The sequence below is a fragment of the Paramisgurnus dabryanus genome, chromosome 3 (assembly GCF_030506205.2).
Source record: "Paramisgurnus dabryanus chromosome 3, PD_genome_1.1, whole genome shotgun sequence".
In the NCBI taxonomy this organism is placed as follows: Eukaryota; Metazoa; Chordata; class Actinopteri; order Cypriniformes; family Cobitidae; genus Paramisgurnus; species Paramisgurnus dabryanus.
Window position 1 is genome coordinate 1,486,635 of NC_133339.1, and position 22,612 is coordinate 1,509,246.

The 22,612-nt window shown below is 36.0% G+C and overlaps 2 protein-coding genes across 2 annotated transcripts; both read left to right on the plus strand.

The window, feature by feature from the left end:
* Positions 1-1,067: 1,067 nt before the first annotated feature.
* On the plus strand, positions 1,068-20,781 carry LOC135769186 (cell adhesion molecule CEACAM5-like). Its single transcript, XM_073813732.1, has 10 exons — positions 1,068-1,128; positions 2,408-2,674; positions 3,127-3,390; positions 12,470-12,751; positions 12,835-12,960; positions 13,087-13,260; positions 13,357-13,629; positions 15,588-15,839; positions 19,904-19,963; positions 20,103-20,781. The coding sequence occupies exons 1-10, from the start codon at positions 1,068-1,070 to the stop codon at positions 20,147-20,149; spliced, it is 1,806 nt and encodes a 601-aa protein (XP_073669833.1). The 3' UTR covers positions 20,150-20,781.
* Positions 7,162-12,264, plus strand: LOC141281878 (B-cell receptor CD22-like). The gene is made up of 6 exons (XM_073813703.1): positions 7,162-7,213; positions 8,640-8,930; positions 9,141-9,431; positions 10,885-11,175; positions 11,382-11,672; positions 11,987-12,264. The coding sequence occupies exons 1-6, from the start codon at positions 7,162-7,164 to the stop codon at positions 12,262-12,264; spliced, it is 1,494 nt and encodes a 497-aa protein (XP_073669804.1).
* Positions 20,782-22,612: the final 1,831 nt, after the last annotated feature.

Genomic DNA, 22,612 nt, shown 5'->3' on the forward strand with positions numbered 1-22,612 from the left:
AAAAATAAAGACTGATATAATGGTCTTCATCTTATATGAAGGAACACAAATTAAATTATACTTTTAATAAATACTTTAATCTGTCTATACCTGTATGTAACACCTAATACATTTCAACTAATTTAAATAAAAGGCAATCACAATGCAATGCTTAAATAATAAATCACACAAAATAAATTCAGGGACAAAGACAAATTTCCTTTTGATAAACGCTGGGATTAAGTCATGTCAAATAGACTCAAATCCACACATAAATCAAAACAAAACTCTTCAAATGTTCTTCTTGAAAGAATCCATTATCTATTAAATTAATATATTATACTACTAGACTGTATTACTTCTATCACTGTGAGAAAGTTGTTTTATTCTTTTATTTGTTTGTTTTATTTATGTTTAAACTGTAATCCCTGGTTTTACAGACAAGGACCAAAAAACATGTTTGAGCTTCTCAACTGAAGATATCTTGCACTGACAGATCTTAAATATGCCAGTGCAATTGATTTGTCTCAAAATACACATTAGTTATGTCTTTTTCTAAGGCATGTTTATAAAAAATGCTTAAAGGGACATTCCACTTTTTTGCCCGAAAATAGTCCCCTGCTATTGAAAGTAACCAAGAGGCCTATTTTCGGGCAGTGCGTAATATCACTACGCCTGCTGCAGCCATGTTACAGCAGCAAAGTCTATGATTATTACGCCAGTTTGAGTGTATAGTTCCTAGAAAACTGCCCAGAATATTGCAACTTTTAATTTTCTGTCAGTCTTAGTACACAATGTAACTACAAAAGAGTCAAAGTTTTAAATAGGAAAAATATTGAAACTCTTTGGTTATTTTTTTTGCGCAATGCTAATGGTCTAATCAGATTCAATGGATTGTGCTAAGCTATGCTAAAGGAGCCAGGAGATCAGCTGAATGGATTCCAAAACATTAAGATTCAAATGTTTCATTTTAGGGGAGCTGGAAAATTTGCATATTTAAAAAAAGTGGAATGTCTATTTAAACATCTTAATTTAACTAAGGCCTAATCCTGGCTTTGGCTAATCCTTGTCTGTAAAACAATGCCAATATGTTTTTGTCTTTGTTCTTCACAGTGCTGATTTCAAACATCCACTCTGAACAAACTGAAGGTAAGGATAATAAGATGGGTTTTTTTATCTTGTTGATTGGATTGTAAGCAGTATGTGTTGCTCTATACTGAATGCAGATATGAATGTGATTGGCGCAGCTGCAGTGCAGAGAGTCAATAAAAAGATGCGTGCATTTCACCGGGAAAGCAATGCCTGGCACTTTTGGGGCAGTACAGATGTGAAGCTACAGTAGGTTCATCCAAACAGATGCTAGATCTGTTGTTAGTGCTTTTTTGTAAACGAAAGAAAGAAAGCAAGCACATTCACTAAATCTAGCATAAAGTCTAAGCTTAGCTACTTTTGTTACTATTGACAAAATTTTTTTTATTGACAACATTTATCTCTGTCCACATGAAAAAGCAAAAACACAATCAAGCGCTGTCAAGAGCATGCCACACCAGCAGGCGGCGATATAACTTTTTAATATCAAACACAACGGATAACGGTGCACACTCTGAAGTCACATGGCAAAAACCGCGGTTTTACTGTCTACACGACAACACTGCAACCGGTGTTTCTTAAAATCCTCACCCTGGCAGGGGTTTTCAAAAATGTTCGGTTTCAGTGCCCTGATAGTGTGGACGAACGGCCGAACTGCATAAAAGATGTCCCGGTTATAAAAACACCCGTGTCCGTGTGGACTAGGCCTGAAACAGGACAGGACTCGTGACATTAATAGCTAAATAGCATAAATTAGTCATTAGTAGGACTGTGTGGTAGGACATCTTTTTGTCTCAATCATCTTTATATCTCTAGGTTGACATTCCTCTGTATGCTTTTAATTCGCTCTAAAAGTACTTTGATGTAATTTGCTGATCTGCTTCCACTGCGCTGCATTAAATAATACACACATAATGCATTTAAATAAAATAATACTTAAAGTCTTTTTTACATGTTTTGAGCATTGTTTTTTTAATACTTCTGTGGCAGCACCATCAAATACAACATTACTATTGTTATTATATTTCTAATATAATATAGGTGCAATTATGAACAATCATTGCCTGACAGGCACAAGTCAATAAGTCAATAAGCTTGAACTTTCGGACACGACACAACACAACACAACACATATTCTTCTGCAAGAGGTTACAAGTTAGCTCATCTCATTCTTAATCTTTGGTATAAACTCACCTTCAACAAAACACCTTGATGCCCATAACGTCCTAACGTTATCGGGGTTATCTGTGAAATAAAAATGCACCAATGATGATTTAGCAGTTACAGTAACAAAATATTGTTAAAAAACTAACAACTCTTAATGATTTTATATTGACAGATGTAACACCAACTCTGACTGTGCAGCCACAGACGTCTGTGTTCATTGGAGACTCAGTTACTCTGATCTGTGAGGTTCATCAGTCCACTGGATGGGAGTTTATCTTCATAAACCCTTCAAACACTGAAACCACTGAAACTACAGGAACTAAAACAATCAGATCTGTGCAAGTCTCTGATGGAGGAGAGTACACATGCATAGCCAGAAAAAAAGAAAACCCTCAGGTTTATACACAATACAGTAAACCAATAACAGTGACAGTAAGTGGTAAGTATTTATACTCACATAATACACTTTGTTCTAAAAACACATGAAAATGTTTAAATAGGACACTGAACGAGTTGCAGTTACAGAAGATAAAACGCTTAGTGCTTTGGTTTAAATGGGGCAAATAATCTAAGACAATACAATTGTCAATGAATCAATACATTGTCCTGAATAATTTTCCATGTTTTAAAAAAATGTCTGCAGTATTTTGATTATAAATAGATTTTAATGTATGTACATTAAAATGAAAAAGCTCAAATTAAACTTTTTAACCAATTTAGTTCCTTTATTTTAAAGTCAGCCACCATGGAATTTTGTTATTTAAATCCACACACACATCAGTCATATGAGTTTTAAACATTTATTTGTAAAATAAAAAATACACTGTTGATGATTTATAACCTACAGTGACAAGATCATGTTGATAAACTTATACAACTTCTTTACTTCAGATATAACACCAACTCTGACTGTGGAGCCACAGACGTCTGTGTTCATTGGAGACTCAGTTACTCTGATCTGTGAGGTTCATCAGTCCACTGGATGGGAGTTTATCTTCATAAACCCTTCAAACACTGAATCCACTAAAACTACAGGAACTAAAACAATCAGATCTGTGCAAGTCTCAGATGAAGGAGAGTACAAGTGCAGAGCTGGAAGAGGAAATCCTCAGGTTTATACACCAAACAGTGAACCAATAACAGTGACAGTACAGGGTGAGTATTTATACTCACTTTATTATTTCCTCAGACACTGGATGAGGGGCAGTTACAGTTATAGACCATATATTTTTTCACTTTAAATCCTGTAATCAGTGGATCACAATCCTTACACATCAGTAATGTAATTACACTGACAGTTTCAGGTGAATCTGTTTATCATCATCAATCACAATATACAGTCATATTCAACTCACAATGACAAAATTTAGTTTAACCTGTAGTTTATATACTGGGGTTTAAATCAGTTCTACAAGAATGACCTGTCCTATACAACATGTACAAGAGAATTTAACCATCAAATATGATTAACATTATAAATATCAAGATACACATTAAAGTATCAAATATATTGAACGTTGAATTTCACAAGAGCTACTTATAACTTTTGCAATGCAAAAAGAAACATCTGTGTTCACTGGAGAGACTGAAGTGTGAGTGCAGGAACTGGGGTGTATCAGTGGTATAAACGTGGTACTGCTGTTTTTACCTCTAAGCGTTACACTGTAAGACTCTCTCACTTTCAATGGAGTTACTGAAATGGGATGATTAATGTCAAGGTTGTAAAATGGGTAAATCAAGACAGAATGATCTTATGTGAGTGTTAGTTATGAGTAACATTTTGCCATGTCATGCTACATCAATGTTGTTGAAGGGGAAAAAAAATATGTATATATAAAATAATCCTATAGGTTAGTGTGTGTGTATAAAACACGTTTTGATATTTTTTTTTATGCTTAAAATACTTAAAACTTACTTAAAACTTACTTAAAACTTTATATATATATATATATATATACATATATATATATATACATACATGTATCTAATTTATATATAATATACATATATAGACGGTTTCATCTGATGCACGTGATACACGTCTGGATCCGAACCTTACTTCCGGTTTCGTTTTGACTAGTTGCTAAACTGATCTCTTGAACAAATGCCTCGTCGAAAATAACACATGTTTTGGTTTCCTAGGTAATCTATGTGTTGTTTTTTTGCTTGTTATATAAATAAACTACGTTTAAAGTACTTTGTTGTTATGTATTATTAGCGGAGTTTACCGGAAGTTACGTGCGGACCGCGACAGCCGCTTGTTTATGTTATTATTGCTGAAACCGTCTATACCAGGGGTTCTCAAAGTCCGGACTCCGGTCCGGATCCGGACCCGACGGCAACTTGATCCGGACCCGCGTCCACTTCATATTTAGGGTTGCCACCTTTGATTTGTGAAAAACCGGGACACTCAGATGAAATGTATTTTTGTTTTGTTTTTTAGAGGGGGGTCAACTCATATTTGCTAATATACTATGTTAACAGTTGTAGGACTTTATTCCCTCTCTTACCTATATTTGTCCTGACGTAGATGCACTCCCTGTTGTAGATACACTTCCTGATGTAGATGCTATCCCTGAAGTAGATGCACTCCCTGACATAAATGCACTCCCTGACATAGATGCACTCCCTGATGTAGATGCACTCACTCTGGACTCCTTTCTACATTCAATACATACATTAAATACATACATTAAATACACTTTTGTATAAACATTGTGTAAACATACTGCATAATTATAATCTATTATAAAATATAATCATTTGTACAACGATAGGCTTTATTATTTAGCAATTAAAACATGATTACATGTATTATAATAGATTATAAACAACTTAATTAAAATTTAAAGTTTTTGTTAACTTAGTAAATTTGGGAAACCTAAAACTGACATTTCTCACCTCTTTTTCCATGTGTATTTTTGATCACTTTTTGCTGCCTGCAGAAGTCTCGGCTGTCCCTCAATGAATGCTTTAAACTCCAAGCATGATAATTTAAAGTTTAATCTAACTTGAAGTTCAGCTTTGACCAACCCCACTGACATCCTGTTCCTTTTGTCTGACCAGACATCCTCCATGTGGCTAAATACACGCTCAGCATAGGCGTTGCTGACAGGGACAGAAAAAACAAATGATACCACTTTGAGCAATTCAGTTGCTTCTTTCTCCTTCTTGAAAAAAAAAGCCCATTTCTTGTCTGGTGCCAGCTCTTCTGGGATGCTTTCAAATACATTGTTCAGTACAGTGTAGTCCTGATACAGTTTGTCTTCATCAATGCTCAAAGCTAATTTGTCAACCAGTCGCTCGAGAGCATCCCATTCCATTGGACCACTCAGTCCCAGACAGCTAGCGTTAGACATAACTGGATCATCAAAATCAAAGTTAGCCTCTAGGTATTGAACAGCCTTTTCAAAGAAGCTGTCGACCAGTGTTGCAAACTCTGTTTGGGCTCTTGCACTTAGTTTTCGGAATGCTTGCTTCGTTTTACTACCATAAAATCTGTCTGCACGACGCGAGATTAGTTGACTGCGCAATCGGCTAATTACTCCATGAACATCCAGTAGAGTAGCACTCTCATATTCCAACTTCCGAATTGCGCTGTCAAATTCCTGCATTACATTGTGCATGAGCAACAGGAAACATTCAGAGACTGTCACATCATCCTCATCATTGCTGTCGGCAGCATCAGGACCACTTCTGCATACAACCTTCCAGATAATGTCAGGACAATCCTTCTTTCCCAGTGACAAAAAATAAGACTTGAGGGCAGGCCAACACTCCAGGATCCGCTGAATTGCAGGCAATAGAGATAACCAACGGGTTGGAACATGCCTCAGTATCTCTTTGTACTGTACTGAAGTAAACACACAAAATTCTTTCAGAGATTCTACTTTTTTGGCTGAGCATGAGAATTCACTGTACATTTTTAGGACAATGGATTCAACATCATAACCTGCAGCGCTGAGAATTCTGTTTGCGTTTTTCAGGGTGTTGTGGATCAAGTGGCATTTGCAGTTACCCTTTATGATGTGTGGAGTGACTTCTTTCAGTTTTTGAAATACAGAATTATGCTTGCCAAAATTTACAGATGCATTGTCAGCACCATATGAACTGATCTGGCTGACACACAAGCCATTTGCTTCTGTGATATCCAAAATTTGTTTGTAGATAGCTCTGCTGGTTTCATGGGGGTCTTCGTAAAAATCCAATAGCCCATATTTAACACCCTCATCTTCATGGAAATATTGGACTGTGTATGGATAAAGTTTAGCGCTCCCTGAGTTTGATGCATCAGAGCAGACAGAAAAATATGGGGTATTTTTCAGTTCTGTAGCTAAACGCTCCTGACTGTAAGGTGCTAGGACGTTTTGAACTAAAGCTTCGCTTTTTGTTCTTCCACATGACATTTTTGTGGCAATACTTGAGTCATGAAAGATTTTTGCATTTACTTTATTACCACAATCTGTAGATAAGTAGCTGTGGCCGTGAAGCACTCCATGGTATACACTGCTAAGCTCAGCTACTGCTATCCTTTCTTCTTCTGGTGAACCTTTCTTTGTCATAAACGTTGCAATGGCAACATTTTTGCGTTTACTTAATGCAAAACTCTGGTGCTTCTTTGTTTTTGCATGATTTTCCAGCGCTGTTTTTCCTTCATATTTAACTGAAATTTTAGCATGACACAAAACACAGGTAGCGGAGAATGGGTCTCCTTGGGTTGGCCTTACCCATTCTGAAAAGTTTTCTCTTTTCGCCCAGTCCGAGTTGTAGGTTGTAAATCGTTTTTTTTTTGACACTGGTGGCTTACCCGATTTTGTTGTGTTATTATCCTCCTCGTCCGTCTCTCCCTCCATTTCACAAAACTGAGTAAATCGATCGTTTTAAAAGCTGACTAGTCTAGCAACCTAACTCAAACTTTCATCTAGGATGTGTGTGTGGAATCTGTGGATGCGACGCGTGCGACCAACCGACAGCACAGGTAGTTGCTAGGCGATAAGTTGAGCTTCCAATCAAATAAAAGTAAAAGCCTGGCCAATCCACCGTGTTACCTGTTTTATTTTGCCCGGTTACGGACACATGATTGGATGAACACAGAAACAGTAGAAGGAAACACTTTAATTTTAAACCAGGAAATTCTGCTTTAAAAGTACATTTTCACAAAAAACCGGGACAATTCGTGTCCCGGGAAAGAATATACATTTTCCGGGACTGTGACTCAAAAAAGAGAACAATCCCGGGAAAACCGGGACGGGTGGCAACGCTATTCATATTACAAGTGCATTAATAATTTCTATGTGATTGATTAAATGTGTGCATTTGCTAATTCACAATTGCATATTAAACTTGTAAACCATTCGTTTAGTTTTTTCTTCTTTTTAGATTTAAGAGTATTCCTGGTCCGAAAATAAAACGAGTTATTTAAAAATTTCCTGTGTGACGCTGTAGCCATCACACCCAGATATTATGTACAGCTACTTCATGTACTACGGCTTTTGATCAGTCCTTACCAATCACTGTTGGTTTGAGTCGTTTAAAACATGCATTTAAAAAAGCAACACTCGTCAAACATAATCTTATACATATTCTTTATTATCATGAAAATACCTGAAAAGGTTTGAAAAACAGCAATATAAATATATCCTTAAGACATTTCCTGAATCTCCGTGTGTCTGGTTCTTCGTCTGCAGCACATATTAAGTTTCTGCCCAAGAGCGCCCCCTGGCTTTTGGATGTAGCGGCATTTCACCTTTATTCATTGAGAAGCATGCATCATCAGCCAATTTATAGGTGCACCCCTAATTTTGGTCAGTGTCTCTGCCTACCAACCACACTTTTTTGCCATGGTTTATGCATCTGATGGAGAACAAACTGTGCCATTTCTCTAATTAGGTTGCTCTGTATTTTGCACCTGGTTACTTTTGGCATATTTCTTGTGTTTATTTAAAAAAAAATTTTTACTTTAAATGCAAAATACACTTATGTTTTTCCCAAACTATTTGTGTTGATTTGTTATATAAACAAATGATTTACATAAAGTTTTTCCGGACCTATGAAAATTATGGGAATTCAGATTTGGACCTTTGAATGTAAACTTTGAGAACCCCTGGTCTATACACACACACTTAAAGTTTTTTTTACATGTTTGAGCATTGTTTTTTTAATACTTAAAAAACATACCTTTACTTTTTATATATATATATATATATATATATATATATATATATATATATATATATATATATATATATATATATACTTATATATATAATATACTTTATATATAATACTTTTTTATATATATATATATATATATATATATATATATATATATATATATATATATATAAAACAGTATTTAAGTCTGTAACTCAGATTGTTATAGCTTCATTTTCTTCTTTCTTCAGCTTTACCCAGAGTTACAGTGAAAGTAACACCAGACAGATCTGTGTTCACTGGAGAGACAGTCACTCTGAAGTGTGAGATAGAGGATCAGTACAGATCATTAAACTGGAGATATCTGTGGTATAAAGACACAACTGAAGTGTTTAACTCTGAGCGTTACACTGTAAACAGAGACTCTCTCACTATCAACAGAGTTACTGAATCTGATCAGGATAAGTACTGGTGTAGAGGAGAGATACACGGACGACCAAAGACTTCACTTTCAAGCTCTGCTGTTTATCTCATAGTGAGGGGTGAGTTTAATATCAGTGTTGCTGTAAAATATAAAAGGATTTCTCAGGTGTGTATTAACTATTGGGAACTTTATGTTAATAGTTGTGGTGCATTAATTTTATAAGGACCATAATATGTTTGTTAATTTAATTGATCTTTCAGATCTGTGATTTCATGTTAACAGTCTGTGATAAAAAAAATTTTTTGATCTTATTTTCTTGTTTCTTCAGCTTTACCCAGAGTTACAGTGAAAGTAACACCAGACAGATCTGTGTTCACTGGAGAGACAGTCACTCTGAAGTGTGAGATAGAGGATCAGTACAGATCATTAAACTGGAGATATCTGTGGTATAAAGACACAACTGAAGTGTTAAACTCTGAGCGTTCCACTGTAAACAGAGACTCTCTCACTATCAACAGAGTTACTGAATCTGATCAGGGCCGGTTCAGCTGTAGTGCAGAGATACATGGACGACCACAGACTTCACTATCAAGCTCTGATTTTTATCTTATAATGAGGGGTGAGTTTAATATCAGTGTTGCTGTAAAATTTTAAAGTGTAGTGATTTTAAAGGAGGGGCTTAAAGGAGACACATTACGTTTACACCTGGTATTTAAATCAGTCTCTTTTGTCCACTTTCGAACGCTTCTGTCCTGAATACTGTGAGGGGGTGGTCTGTGAGACGGTGGGCGAGTCTCTCTGCTGTCATTCAAACGCGAGCGGGAGTAATTATGAAATTATATGGACGCATACTAATATTATGTCGGAGTCCACTGCTTGTTTAGCAAGTAAACGTGCTGCACAGTGTTTTGTACGTGTGTATGTAAGTGCTTTCTCTGAATTTTCAGCGCAATTGATGAAATAGGATCGCACAACTTTCACGCTTTCAAAACGAAACTACAGAGATCAGCCGCTTTAGTTGTATCAATGAAAGGCTAAAAATAGCGCTGTTCACCATATGTTCACGCCAGAAGTCAAAAAAAGACGTAAAACTTGTGTTTAATACCTCAGATTAGATAAATGGGCGGAGAGAAGGCGGTCGCGTGTGGCTGTTCGAACACATTCAACCACATTGCGTTCCGCAACTCCAAAGCGATCCGATCGAAAGTGGTTTCGACTACCTCTGGATGTGGTTGAAAGTGGTCGAAAGTGGACGCGTTCAAAACGTTTTGAACACCGTTTACACCTGGCATTAACGTCGTCCACTTGTGATCCGATCGACGAAAACGCATGTTAATGCCAAGTGTAAACAGCCTCATACATACAGTTTAGCATGTGAAGAAGGTAAAGGCTTAAGTAGATAAAAGAATAAAGCATGAAGTAATTAGCAGATCAAATTCAGCAGATCAAAGCCTAAAACGAACCATCAGGTACTTAATGCGAATGCACCTTATTTAAAAGGTGATAATGATGCGTGATGCATCAGTGAATAAGACTAACTATGATACTTGCATGTCTTGCCCGTTAAAAGAAAGTGTCCTGATGTAGTTTGGTGAGGCTTCAGTTAATCTTGGCTGAAAGGATTGATGAGAGAAGAAACAGCTTGATGCAGATGATCCTTGGTAAATGAAAAGACAAGGCCTAGGCCTGGCACAAACTTAGAGGTACGCTGGAAACGTTTAGTTTCGCTGTTAAAAAAAAATCTCCACATTCTTTTGTGGTCATAAAACTCTAATCTTGATGTGTTGCCATAGTCACGGGAGATATGTTCTGCTTTGAAGCAGTTTGGGGATAGTGTTAATGACCCAGGTGCCTAGCCTGCTTGTTATTGTGTGTCTGATCTGGCTCAGTCGTTACAAAAGTATTTCTCATGTGTGTATTAACTATTGGGAACTTTATGTTAATGTTTGTGGTGCATTAATTTTATAAGGACCATAATATGTTTGTTAATTTAATTGATCTTTCAGATCTGTGATTTTATGTAAATAGTCTGTGATAAAATTTTTGTTGATCTTATTTTCTTCTTTCCTCAGCTTTACCCAGCATTACAGTGAGAGTAACACCAGACAGATCTGTGTTCACTGGAGAGACAGTCACTCTGAAGTGTGAGATAGAGGATCAGTACAGATCATTAAACTGGAGATATCTGTGGTATAAAGGCAGAACTGCAGCGTTTAACTCTGGGCTTTACACTGTAAACAGAGACTCCCTCACTATCACTGGAGTTACTGAATCTGATCAGGATCTTTTCTGGTGTAGAGGAGAGATACACGGACGACCACAGACTTCACTATCAAGCTCTGTTGTTTATCTCATAGTGAGGGGTGAGTTTAATATCAGTGTTGCTGTAAAATATAAAAGTATTTCTCAGGTGTGTATGAACTATTGGGAACTTTAGGTTAATGTTTGTGGTGCATTCATTTTATAAGGACCATAATATGTTTGTTAATTTAATTGATCTTTCAGATCTGTGATTTCATGTAAACAGTCTGAGATTAAATTTTTTTATCTTATTTTCTTCTTTCCTCAGCTTTACCCAGAGTTACAGTGAGAGTAACACCAGACAGATCTGTGTTCACTGGAGAGACAGTCACTCTGAAGTGTGAGATAGAGGATCAGTACAGATCATTAAACTGGAGATATCTGTGGTATAAAGACACAACTGAAGTGTTTAACTTTAAGAATTACATTGTAAACAGAGACTCTCTCACTATCACTGGAGTTACTGAATCTGATCAGAATAAGTACTGGTGTAGAGGAGAGAGAGATGGACGACCCTCATCCTCACAGGACAGTGATCATGTGACTCTCTCTGTTAAAGGTCAGTAATGACTGTGATTGGATCATTGTTAGGGAATCTTCCTTTATTTTCCCATAATTTACTGCTAGATTTAGTCACTTTATTTGACAAGATTAGTGTGCAATGCAAAGGATATTTTGCTTCTTTTAATACCAATGTAATTTGTATTTTTAATAATACATTTCCAAAATCATGCTAAATAATTTGCAAATCTTTAATAAGACAATAAAAAATTTAAAAAACAAATAGCACCATTTCATATAAATTACAGTTAATATTTTTATTCAGATTTTGGACTTCATTAGTTTTATAACTTCATTTTCTTCTTTCCTCAGCTTTACCCAGAGTTACAGTGAAAGTAACACCAGACACATCTGTGTTCACTGGAGAGACAGTCACTCTGAAGTGTGAGATAGAGGATCAGTACAGATCATTAAACTGGAGATATCAGTGGTATAAAGGCAGAACTGGGACTTCAGTGTTTGAGGGAAACATCTACACCATCAGATCACCATCAGATCAGGATGAGTTCTGGTGTAGAGGAGAGAGAGATGGACAACCCTCATCCTCACAGGACAGTAATCATGTGACTCTCTCTGTTAAAGGTCAGTAATGAATGTGATAAAGAATCAGAAAGAAGCTTATTCAGGATCTGAATGTGTTTTATTTTCGTGCAGGATCAAAACCAAAACCTGAAGTCACATCAGATACTGAAGGATCTGTACTGACAGGTAACACAGTGACTCTGAAGTGTCACATTAATCAGTCTACTGGATGTTGTGTAATCAAATATTGTGTAATACATTGTGTTTGTACAGAGAGTCTTAAACCTGTAGTGAGTGTTGATCCTGACAAAAAGCTGTTCAGAGGAGAAACTGTTACTCTGAGATGTGACATACAGGATACAGGACACACTGAGTGGACATACAGCTGGACTGTAGAGAAGACAAATAACAGAAATATAATCACACAATGCAACACACAAGAGTGTAAAATCAACAACATTCAACAGACTGACAGTAATAAATACACCTGTAGAGGAAAGATACGTGAACAAAACACTGAGATGAGTGATGCTGTTACACTGACTGTATCATCAGGTGAGTTTATATGTTTGTTCATCATTATTAGTGTGAAGAGATGAAGTGTAACATGTTATTCATGAGAGATTGATCACTTTCAGATAAACCACAGACAGTTTTAAGTGTTTCTCCACAGCAGTGGTTGACTGAAGGAGATTCAGTGACTCTGAGGTGTGAGGTTAGAAGTTCATCTACAGGCTGGACATTCAGCTGGTTCACTCTACAGAGTCTTTACTCAGGTAATATCTCATTCATCTCATAACAAATACATCAACTGGATTCATTCAAACCCATTTTAAGGTGAAAGGTGATTGTATGTATTTCACGTGCAGTCTTTTTGATCCTTTTTAAAGTGAATAGAGATGTTGATTATGAGCTGGTGTCAAACAGCAGTGGAGGATCTAAAGGCATCTACACAGTGAGTTCAGTGACTGTGAAGCACACAGGAGTTTATATGTGCAGAGCAGAGAGAGGAGATCCAGTCTATCACACAGAGTACAGTAACACACAAACACTGTGGATCACTGGTGAGTTTATTACACACAACTAAACAACAACAATCTCTTAAACTCAATGTCTTTTATCATTAATTTATTCACGTATCTTTTATAAAGACCTCTCAGGTGTTTCTCCTTCAGTCTCTCTGATCATCAGACCCAACAGATCTCAACACTTCTCATCTGAATCTCTCTCTCTGAGCTGTGAGGATCACAGTAACTCTACTGGATGGACAGTGAGAAGATACACAGACAAACTGAAACCTTGTTCAGACTGGAGATCTACAGGAACAACATCTACATGTACAATCAGATCTCTCCACACATCTGATACTGGAGTGTACTGGTGTCAGTCTGAATCTGGAGAGAAACTTCATCCTGTTAATATCTCAGTACACAGTGAGTCAACATGACTGTAGTATTTAATTGCAGATGCATGAAAGCTTTACAGTCAGTGTATAATGAAGAAAAGCAGCATTAAATACAGTTTAGTAATTTCAAAAATCAGTGGAGCTTTAAGCAAACAGCATTAGAATTATTGCTCACACTAAGATTTGAAATTTTCTGAAATATAAATGCTAATGTTAATACTTGAAATAACAATACTAAGGTGTTGTGGGTGCTTGCCAAAGTGTAGCATATATGTATGATTGCTAGGGCAGGGCAAGTGTGCACCTACAGGCAGGTACACCCAGGTCTACCATAACTCATGATGTGTTATAGTCACAAAACATTTTATAAATTTATTCGTGTTCAGGACACAATTTTCCTTTTTTCGTGCCATAAGCATGAATGTCTTTTTCGTGTCACTTAGCACAAATTTCTATAAACAGTTTTTCATGTCCGTGGCACAACTTTCTTTTCTGTGTCATTTTATGTTTTTTCTCTTAGTTTTTTTAATATTTTTAAATCATTGTTTTCTCATTGTTTATTCTCTATTTTTTTACCATTGTCCCTTGGGGTTGGGGTTAGAATGACGTTCTGTTACATTTCAGACATCCTAACCCCGACTCTAACCCCAACCCCAAGGGACAATGGTAAAAAAATAGAGAATAAACAATGAGAAAACAATACATAAAATGTCACAGAAAATAAAGTCATGACACAGACACAAAAACCTATTTATAGAAAATTGTGCTGAGTGACACGAAAAAGACATTCGTGCTCATGGCACAAAAAGCGGAAAATCGTGTCCTGAACACAAATAAATGTATCAAATATTTTGTGACTATAACACAATTTGCCGTGAGACTGGGTTGCCCAGGTCAAGCCCCATTATATTCTGGTCCCTAGAAAATAATTAAGGTTTTTAATTCAAAGTCACTCTCAGTGTTTCCCATATATTCATTTATCTGTGGCGGGCCGCCACAGAATCAACACTGGCCGCCACAAATAGATTTTTTATGATTTCCATTTACATTTTAATTTTACTATTTAAAACGGCTTAATTCATTGCAGCGAGCGCTCAGCGCGCCTCCATCCTCCCTCTCTCGTTGTGTGCAGCGCAACAGCGCGCGCCCCCGGCCCCCTTCTCTTTGCTGAGGCTGCACGCCTCTCTCACATAACAGTGAAAAGTATTTAACTCCGTGTTCCTCCGTGTACTTTCTCTTTTTCGCGTAAACGTCAGCAGTCACGGATGTTACTGACAGAGAAGTCGGTGGCTGATTAAGTTCATCATGAGAGTGACTTAACAAAAGGTTAGCATAGTGTTTCCCAAATATACCCGTTCTGATGTGAGTCTGTGTCCCAGCTCTCTCCCTACCTATTATGCGGCATGCCCATGCACATGTTCTGTAGTAACAGCAACTGTGTATTCTCTCATATTTCTGAATTTGCAACAAATTGTCTGCTCTATATAATAAAACACCACTCGTATTTCTAATAAAAAAGCGCTCATAACACAACAACACTGATGAGAAGAGCAACACCAGTACAGCCTCAATGTAAACGTATGATGATTTTTTCAGATAAGGTCGCGTTTTTAGCAGCAGTTTAAGAAAGAGCTGATTGGATTTAAAAAGAGTTACTGAGTCGTGGGTCGTTACTGGGTCCAGTTTAGTCACTATTTTATAGACAACAGAACAGAAACTATGTAAAAATAGCATCCTAGTTGTGTTAAAATGCAATAATGTGACGGATCAAAGAGTAAAACACGACGCAATGACGTCACATATATGCTAATCAGCGTGTGACGTCATCGCCGCCACAGTATCTCAAAATCCTGTGGGAAACACTGCACTCTGATTTTAATTCATTTGTTTCATCAACTGCTAGGCAAAAAAGTTAAACAGAAAATGTAACTCAAATGTTTATATTTTTATAATTTATAATCATCAGTCATTTCTTCTGTTCTGTAGATGTTGATGTGATTCTGGACAGTCCTGTTGATCCTGTGACTGTAGGAGATAATCTGACTCTATGCTGTTTATATCGAGATAAAAATCCCTCTAACCTGAGAGCCGAATTTTATAAAAATGAATCAGTGGTGCAGAATCAGACTACAGGAGACATGATGATCATCTCTACAGTCTCAAAGTCACATGAGGGTTTCTACTACTGTAAACACCCAGAGAGAGGAGAGTCTCCAAAGAGCTGGATCTCAGTCAGAGGTGAGAGTCTATCCTGTTTAAGTATAAACACAATAGAAATACTTATGCATAATTTGCAGATGCTCTGGTTGTATTAAAGCAATATTGCTCAATAGTACTGTTTAAAATGTAGTTTTAAGAACTTTAAGAGCTGTATCACACAACTTCAAGAGCGATATTGCTTTTATACAACAGTTCAATGGCACAAGTTAAAAAAAGTGTGATGATATTAGTAGAATATCGCATGGCTGGGAAGGGCTGTTAAAAAACGGGACCTGTACCATGAAAATTGTTAAACAAACTCAAGGTTACAGGATTATTTTCGAGTTGATAAAACCAAGCCAATGTGAACAGGCCTTTTTGTGTACAAGCTATTTTAATGGTACCCAAAACGCAGGATTTGAACAAGCTGATCTTAAACTTTCCTTGCTAACCAACTAAACCGGCTTCATGGTATTCATGAATATCAGTCATAGGACCTTTTACGTCATCCGCTCTTTTTCCAGCTTACTGCCGCCATCTTGAGGACCTACCGAGTACCAGTAGGCTACTGACTTTCTATGATTTACGGATTTCTTATCTTTTACTGTCTATGATTTGTACGAATACAGTAAATGGCTACAAAAGACAACATTTTGCACCTCGACTGTCATGAAAAGAAATGCTACTTTCAAAAAAATATCTTGGTTAGGGTGTGATGCCCACTCGATCCCTGATGCCTTCTTCCAGCTGCTGTCCACTGCTACCAAACTAACACTATTCCTACAACACTAAGAAGACGTGACACAACATGAAACTTTGCTTGAAGTATCACCTGGAATTCTACACATGAACGCGAGCATTGAGAACATTGTTTGTGTACACAGAGTTTACTAAAAAGAAAGGTTTTGAACAACTGCCTTTGGCTGTTATGGCGTCCGCTCACCATCTTTGCCAGACATGAAGAATCGATTTCCGAATGGAAATGAATGAATCTCATATGAGGCTCCTTTTTCAACTAGAAGGTCAATATTTTTTTCACTTGCGACAAAACAACAAATTATCCGTGCATTTATATGGAACTATGCTTTAGAAGCTATCCATCTTTACTCTCCACCCTCCTTACGTCTCATTTGGAGATTGATACCTCTTGACTGGCAAGATGGTGGCGAGCGGACACCAAAACAGCCGAAGTCAGTTGTTCAAAACCTTCTTTTTAGTAAACTCTTTGTACACAAACAATGTTCTCAATGCTTGAGTTCACGTGTAGAGACACAGGTGATACTTTGAGCAAAGTATTATGTTGTGTCGCGCCTTCTTAGTGTTGTAAAAATAGCGATTTTGATGCTCACAACATATTGAAGGCATAGCTTCTAGTTCTTTTGCGACCACAAGTACTCAAAATGGCGGAAGACAAGTTTGAGATATGAGTGACGTCAGCTGATATTCATGAATAGGGCCCTGTTTTATAAAAGAACATATTGTCTTTTCCAGTCTGGGGTGATAGGTCTAGGAGCATTTTCTTGTTCCTGCTTGGTGCTACAAAATGAAGAAAGGTTTATCTTATGGCCTTAAAGGTTAATGTTTGTAATATCATATACTACCACAGTTTAAGGTAACAAAGATATTTAGGCCTACACTGTAAAAAATAAATTGTTGGCTCAATGAATTATTTTTTAGTAACTAGTTCTACAGAAATTTTACGTTCACTCAATTTCTGTCTCCAAAGTGTTACATGGATTGATGTTTTTTAGTTGGCCCAAATTTGACTCAAATATAAAAAAGTATGTTGGCTCAATTAGCTTTATAGTTCATTCAACTAAAATGTTTTAATCAGTTGAATCTTTAAAAACTTACAGCAAAGACTCTGTCAATTAAAATTTAAGTATTCACTCAATGTTTTATGTGTTACTTCAATTAATATTTATTATTTAGGATTTTTTTATTAACATTTTTAAATTATTTTTCAAATAATTTATGCTGGTGTTGTAAACAAAATAATTAACTTCAGTCACATAAAAACAAAAGCTTTTTATTCACTAGTCACTTATCATACAGACTGAACATACAGAATTAAGTCTTTTTTAAATAGAGGGCATAAAACAGTCCAAAAAGCCTCCAAAGTCAGTCAGAACAGGGCCATTTAGGAGACTTTCCTCAGCCAGTCCAAGCGGAGACTGTCTCGCTATGTATCCTTCTGGTCTGCATCTTACATCATCTCCGCTCTGGTTTGATAAACAGAGGAATATAAACACACACACATACATAAATAACATGTTTAATAAAATAAAGTTTGACGGTGAAAGACTTTATTCCCTAAATAACGTTAATGTTAGGCCAAATTTCCCTCAGACATCACACATAATTAAACACTATTGGGCGGTTTTCTCGGACAGGGCTTTTCACTGACTAAAATAACTTACTGACATCTCTTAACATATGAGTGCTATTGTTTTGTCTCAAAATGCACGCCAGTATTATATTATATAAGGTTTGTTTGTAAAAATGTCCCAATTATAATAAAGACCGAGTTCTAAACTCTGTCCTCTAAACCAACCCTATATCCAGGCTTTTTATCTTAACTAAAATAGCTCCACTTTACTTCGGTCACATAACATAACACACTTCTAATATATCTTTACAAAAGTATAATTACAAAAACGTTGAGTATTTGCCTCTTTGCCAATTAATATATTCTAAAATTAACATTTAATTACAAACACTTACCTGACGTGAACTTGAGGAAACGGCTGACTTGTGTCCTTCCTTGTGTGAAACAGTAAGTGATACAGGTGTTGTTATATGTGCGGATTGATCTCAGATGAAATGCCCTGTGATCCAGATCCTTCCGAGTTAAAACATTTTAAATTCAAAATACACAGACGCACGCGCATACATACATACATGCACACGCGCGAGCACGCGCGCGCGCGCGCGCGCACACACGCACGCACACGGGTACACACACGGGTATATTTAGAAGTTTTAAGATTGTTATGATATTGGGACTATTTCTCCACTCGCACCTTCAGCTCTGAAGTTCAAATTCGCAGGCAGTACGCAGCCCAGTTATAACAAATGTGAAAGATATGAAATATCATTCAACAGCGATATCATTTAAGTGCAATCCTAAAATATGATTTAAAACATACAGGTAAACCTTTTATTATTAAGTATGAGAAATTAAAATGAATTAAATCGCATGTTTAAACGCCACAGAGATATCAGAGCCAGCAGTCGGTTTCTGATGGGCTTGCCGAGGCGAGGCTGCGCTGGGCGGGGTGTGAGCGCTTAAGTGTCTGTGATTTTCTGGAGCTCATCTGGAGCTCTTCTCCGTCCGAAAGTGTCCGAGCACATTTTTAAATAGACGCGATCTTTATTAACCGACCGCATATTTAAACTTAAATCACATACATTCACGCCTGAACAACTCTTAAAATTACATTTTGTTACCAAATAACAGTAATATTATGAGCATTTTTTGTCAGGAAACATAGCTGTCATAAGTCCACATATTGACCTGATTTGTCTTAATAAGTTCAGTCAACATAGCCATTCTGAATGTTGACTGAATTTGGAAATAACCATTCACCTAATGTTTTAAACACAGATTTATCTAGACTTAAAATAATATGTCTACTCAACTAAGCACAAACAAGAAAATTGGTTTAACTTATATATTTTTGCCCTTCCAACATTTCATTAATTGGATTTTTTACAGTGTAGTAGATGTTTGTGTTTAAAATGCTGTGTGTTCAAAACTTTGTTTTGTTTGTTTGATCTAAGGAATTACAGTTTGTCTGGACTCTACTCACTTTCAGTCCACTTTATAAAACTTATTTCGTTATTATTGATTTTTTATATTAAAATTTGTTTAATATCCAGATGTTAATAATTCACACAGGTACTACTTTTGTACTGCACTAAAAAATGTTATATGATGATTTTCAGTCTGCAGCATAGATGTGAGGTGCTTTTATAAAACGGATCCGTAAACAAGAAGTTAATATTGAGTAATTTACATCAGAAAAAAACATCTATATAGAAAAGAACTGAGAATGTCAGGTTTTGTTTCTAATGAAGTTTCCCAACTTGAAATTTGTTAGAGAATACAAGTGAAGATGACGACACCATGAACTCCAAACTGAAGAAGGGAGAAGATCAAGGTGAGATAAACCGAAATAACATAACACCATCATTCAAAAGTATCATCTGAAAACAGCAACTACAAGCATCAATCAGTATTCAAGAATAAAGTGAAACAATAAATCCTTTAATTCATTTTAGTCTTTTATATTTTTTCAGATGTGGCTTCTGTATCTACTGATGTGACTAATGCTCAGAAAAAATAAAAGACCAGAGGAGAAAAATAAGAGAGATGTGTCCATAAAACAACCTGTGATTATTATAACACTTAAGATTTGATTATTAATCAAATCTAATACATTAACAAATCTTTCAATGCCCTACTTTAAAGTTTTGTGATAGAAAAGAAGATCATCAAAGTTTAATTACTGAGAGGGCAATGCATGTACTAATACTTATTAATGGGCTACTTAATGATATTTGGAATTAATCTTGTTTTGAAATCATAACATGTCTTGGTTCTGATAAAAACATTATCTTATGAGAAAGAGGTACTGATTCCCCAATATGAGACATTTACAGTGATTGATATCAAGAAGGACTGATGTAAGACTCTGATGTATCTGGGACTTACTTCACTTCTTATTTCACATGTCAATCTTTTGGCTGACTACAGTTTGGGAAAACATAATATTTTCCCATGTTTAAGAATAATCTGCATGTAAGTACTTTTTAATACTTTTATATTATAAGCTGTTTTTGTATAATTAAAAAAAATCGTCTAGCTGTGCTCTCACCACAGTTAAAGTTTATAATTAATGCTTGCATAGAGATGTTTGATGTTTTTGTGGCATCCCAGCCTTGTTGTTCGAACAATAAAGATGTACCTTTTGACACCGGGAACCCTTGTCTGATATTTTTTTATTGCATAAAGAGATTTATTTTCCACAACAACTGACCTTTATATCTTTGTTTATTTATCTTCTGATGAACTGATTCTGAACAACTAATGTATGTTAAGGGCATGAATAATGTTTTTGTTAGATTATATTTTATAAAGTTTTTTTTAAATCAGGTATTGAGTGGGACAACTTAAATGAACAGAATAGATGATAAGGAGTGTGTAATATGTCAACATGAAAGCCTTTAATCACATGATTCCTCTAAGCAATAGTTTGATCGTATATAAAGTTTAAACTTCAGTAGTTTTGCAGAGGAAACCATTGCTGCACTGCAGTCTTTTCTTCAGTTGAGCGTTAGAGACAAAGACAGATGACCATCAAGTACACATGTTATTATAAATGCCTTCATATGTATACTGAAAATTTTGGATATGTTTTATGGCTGTTATTGACATTTGTTTTCTCCCTCAAATGCAGCAACAGTTGTCACTATTAACATTAAAAAGGAAATTCATAATAAATATTATTTCAAATAGTAAACATTTTTGTAGTTTTTTAAAGATTTTGAAATGTCTGTTTTTACAAAATGCTACAGAAATTTGATTTGAATGTAAGTGTGTGTGTTTGTGTGTGTTTGTGGGTTGGTCTATGTGGTTTACGAGGACATGAATAGTGTATAATGACATGTTTATTATGCTATAAAGGTGGTTTACGGGGACACAGAGAGTGTCCCCATAAACGGAAAAGCTGAAAAAAACATACTAAATGGTAGTTTTTCATAGATTAAAGACTGGCAACAGGTTTTTGTGACATTGGGGTTAGGGAATGGGGTAGGTAAGGGGAATAGAATATTACAGTTTGGACAGTATAAAATGCATTGCGTCTATGGAGATGTCCTCATAAACCACATACACCAACATGTGTTTTCTACATTGCATTTGTGCACATGTACCAGGTGTTCATTTCTGTGTGGAAATGTTCTGATTTATGCTGGATTTATTGATAATTTTTGACAAATGGAAAAAAGTACATTTCAAGCCCAGGTTTTGTGTATGTATAGATAGATTATTAGGAAAAGTCACAACATTTTATATCTCTGAAATAAGGGGAACTATTTTTAACCAATAATTTGACCAATAGCCTTTCTTGTGATATTGTCTGACTATCCGGGCCCAGGTCAGGAAACCGACAGATCGGCTTAACCGTAAGTCTGTTAGCTGCCTTGACAATACAATACAAAACATCACAATAATGAATAATTTATTGTTACACTTTATTATTTTATTCTGTTGTTATGGAAGTAAAGACCATTGTACCAATCCCACTTCAAATGATGAGTATTTACATTTTTGTGCATGTAGAATATGGCATTTATGGGTTTTATGGTTAGTTTATGGTGAAATTTAGGATTCTCTGGGCTGAGATGATGAGGAGATGGGGAGACAGGAACAGATTTGGAGGTGTGAGGTTTTGTTGGGTTATGGGATCTTAGATGGGGGTCTCTTCGATGCGGCACCTTGGCTCCTATCTTATGCTATCATTAGTAGTCTAATACTCTGCACCATCTGCATGAGTGACCGGATGGAAGAAGTTGAGCTCATTGTGCTTTTAGTTTCTGATCTATTTCAGTTCTTTGGTATTAGCATTGTGTCAAAGACATCAGTTTCCATCAGCTTCTAATAGTTTTTTGTCCATTAATATTGTCACTACCACTATTATTATGTGCAGTTAGTGACAAATTAATGTTTGATGCTTTATGAAAACGTCATAATCAAACATTTGTGTAATAAATGTGTGACATTTCATTTAAACAACATTGAACATTTA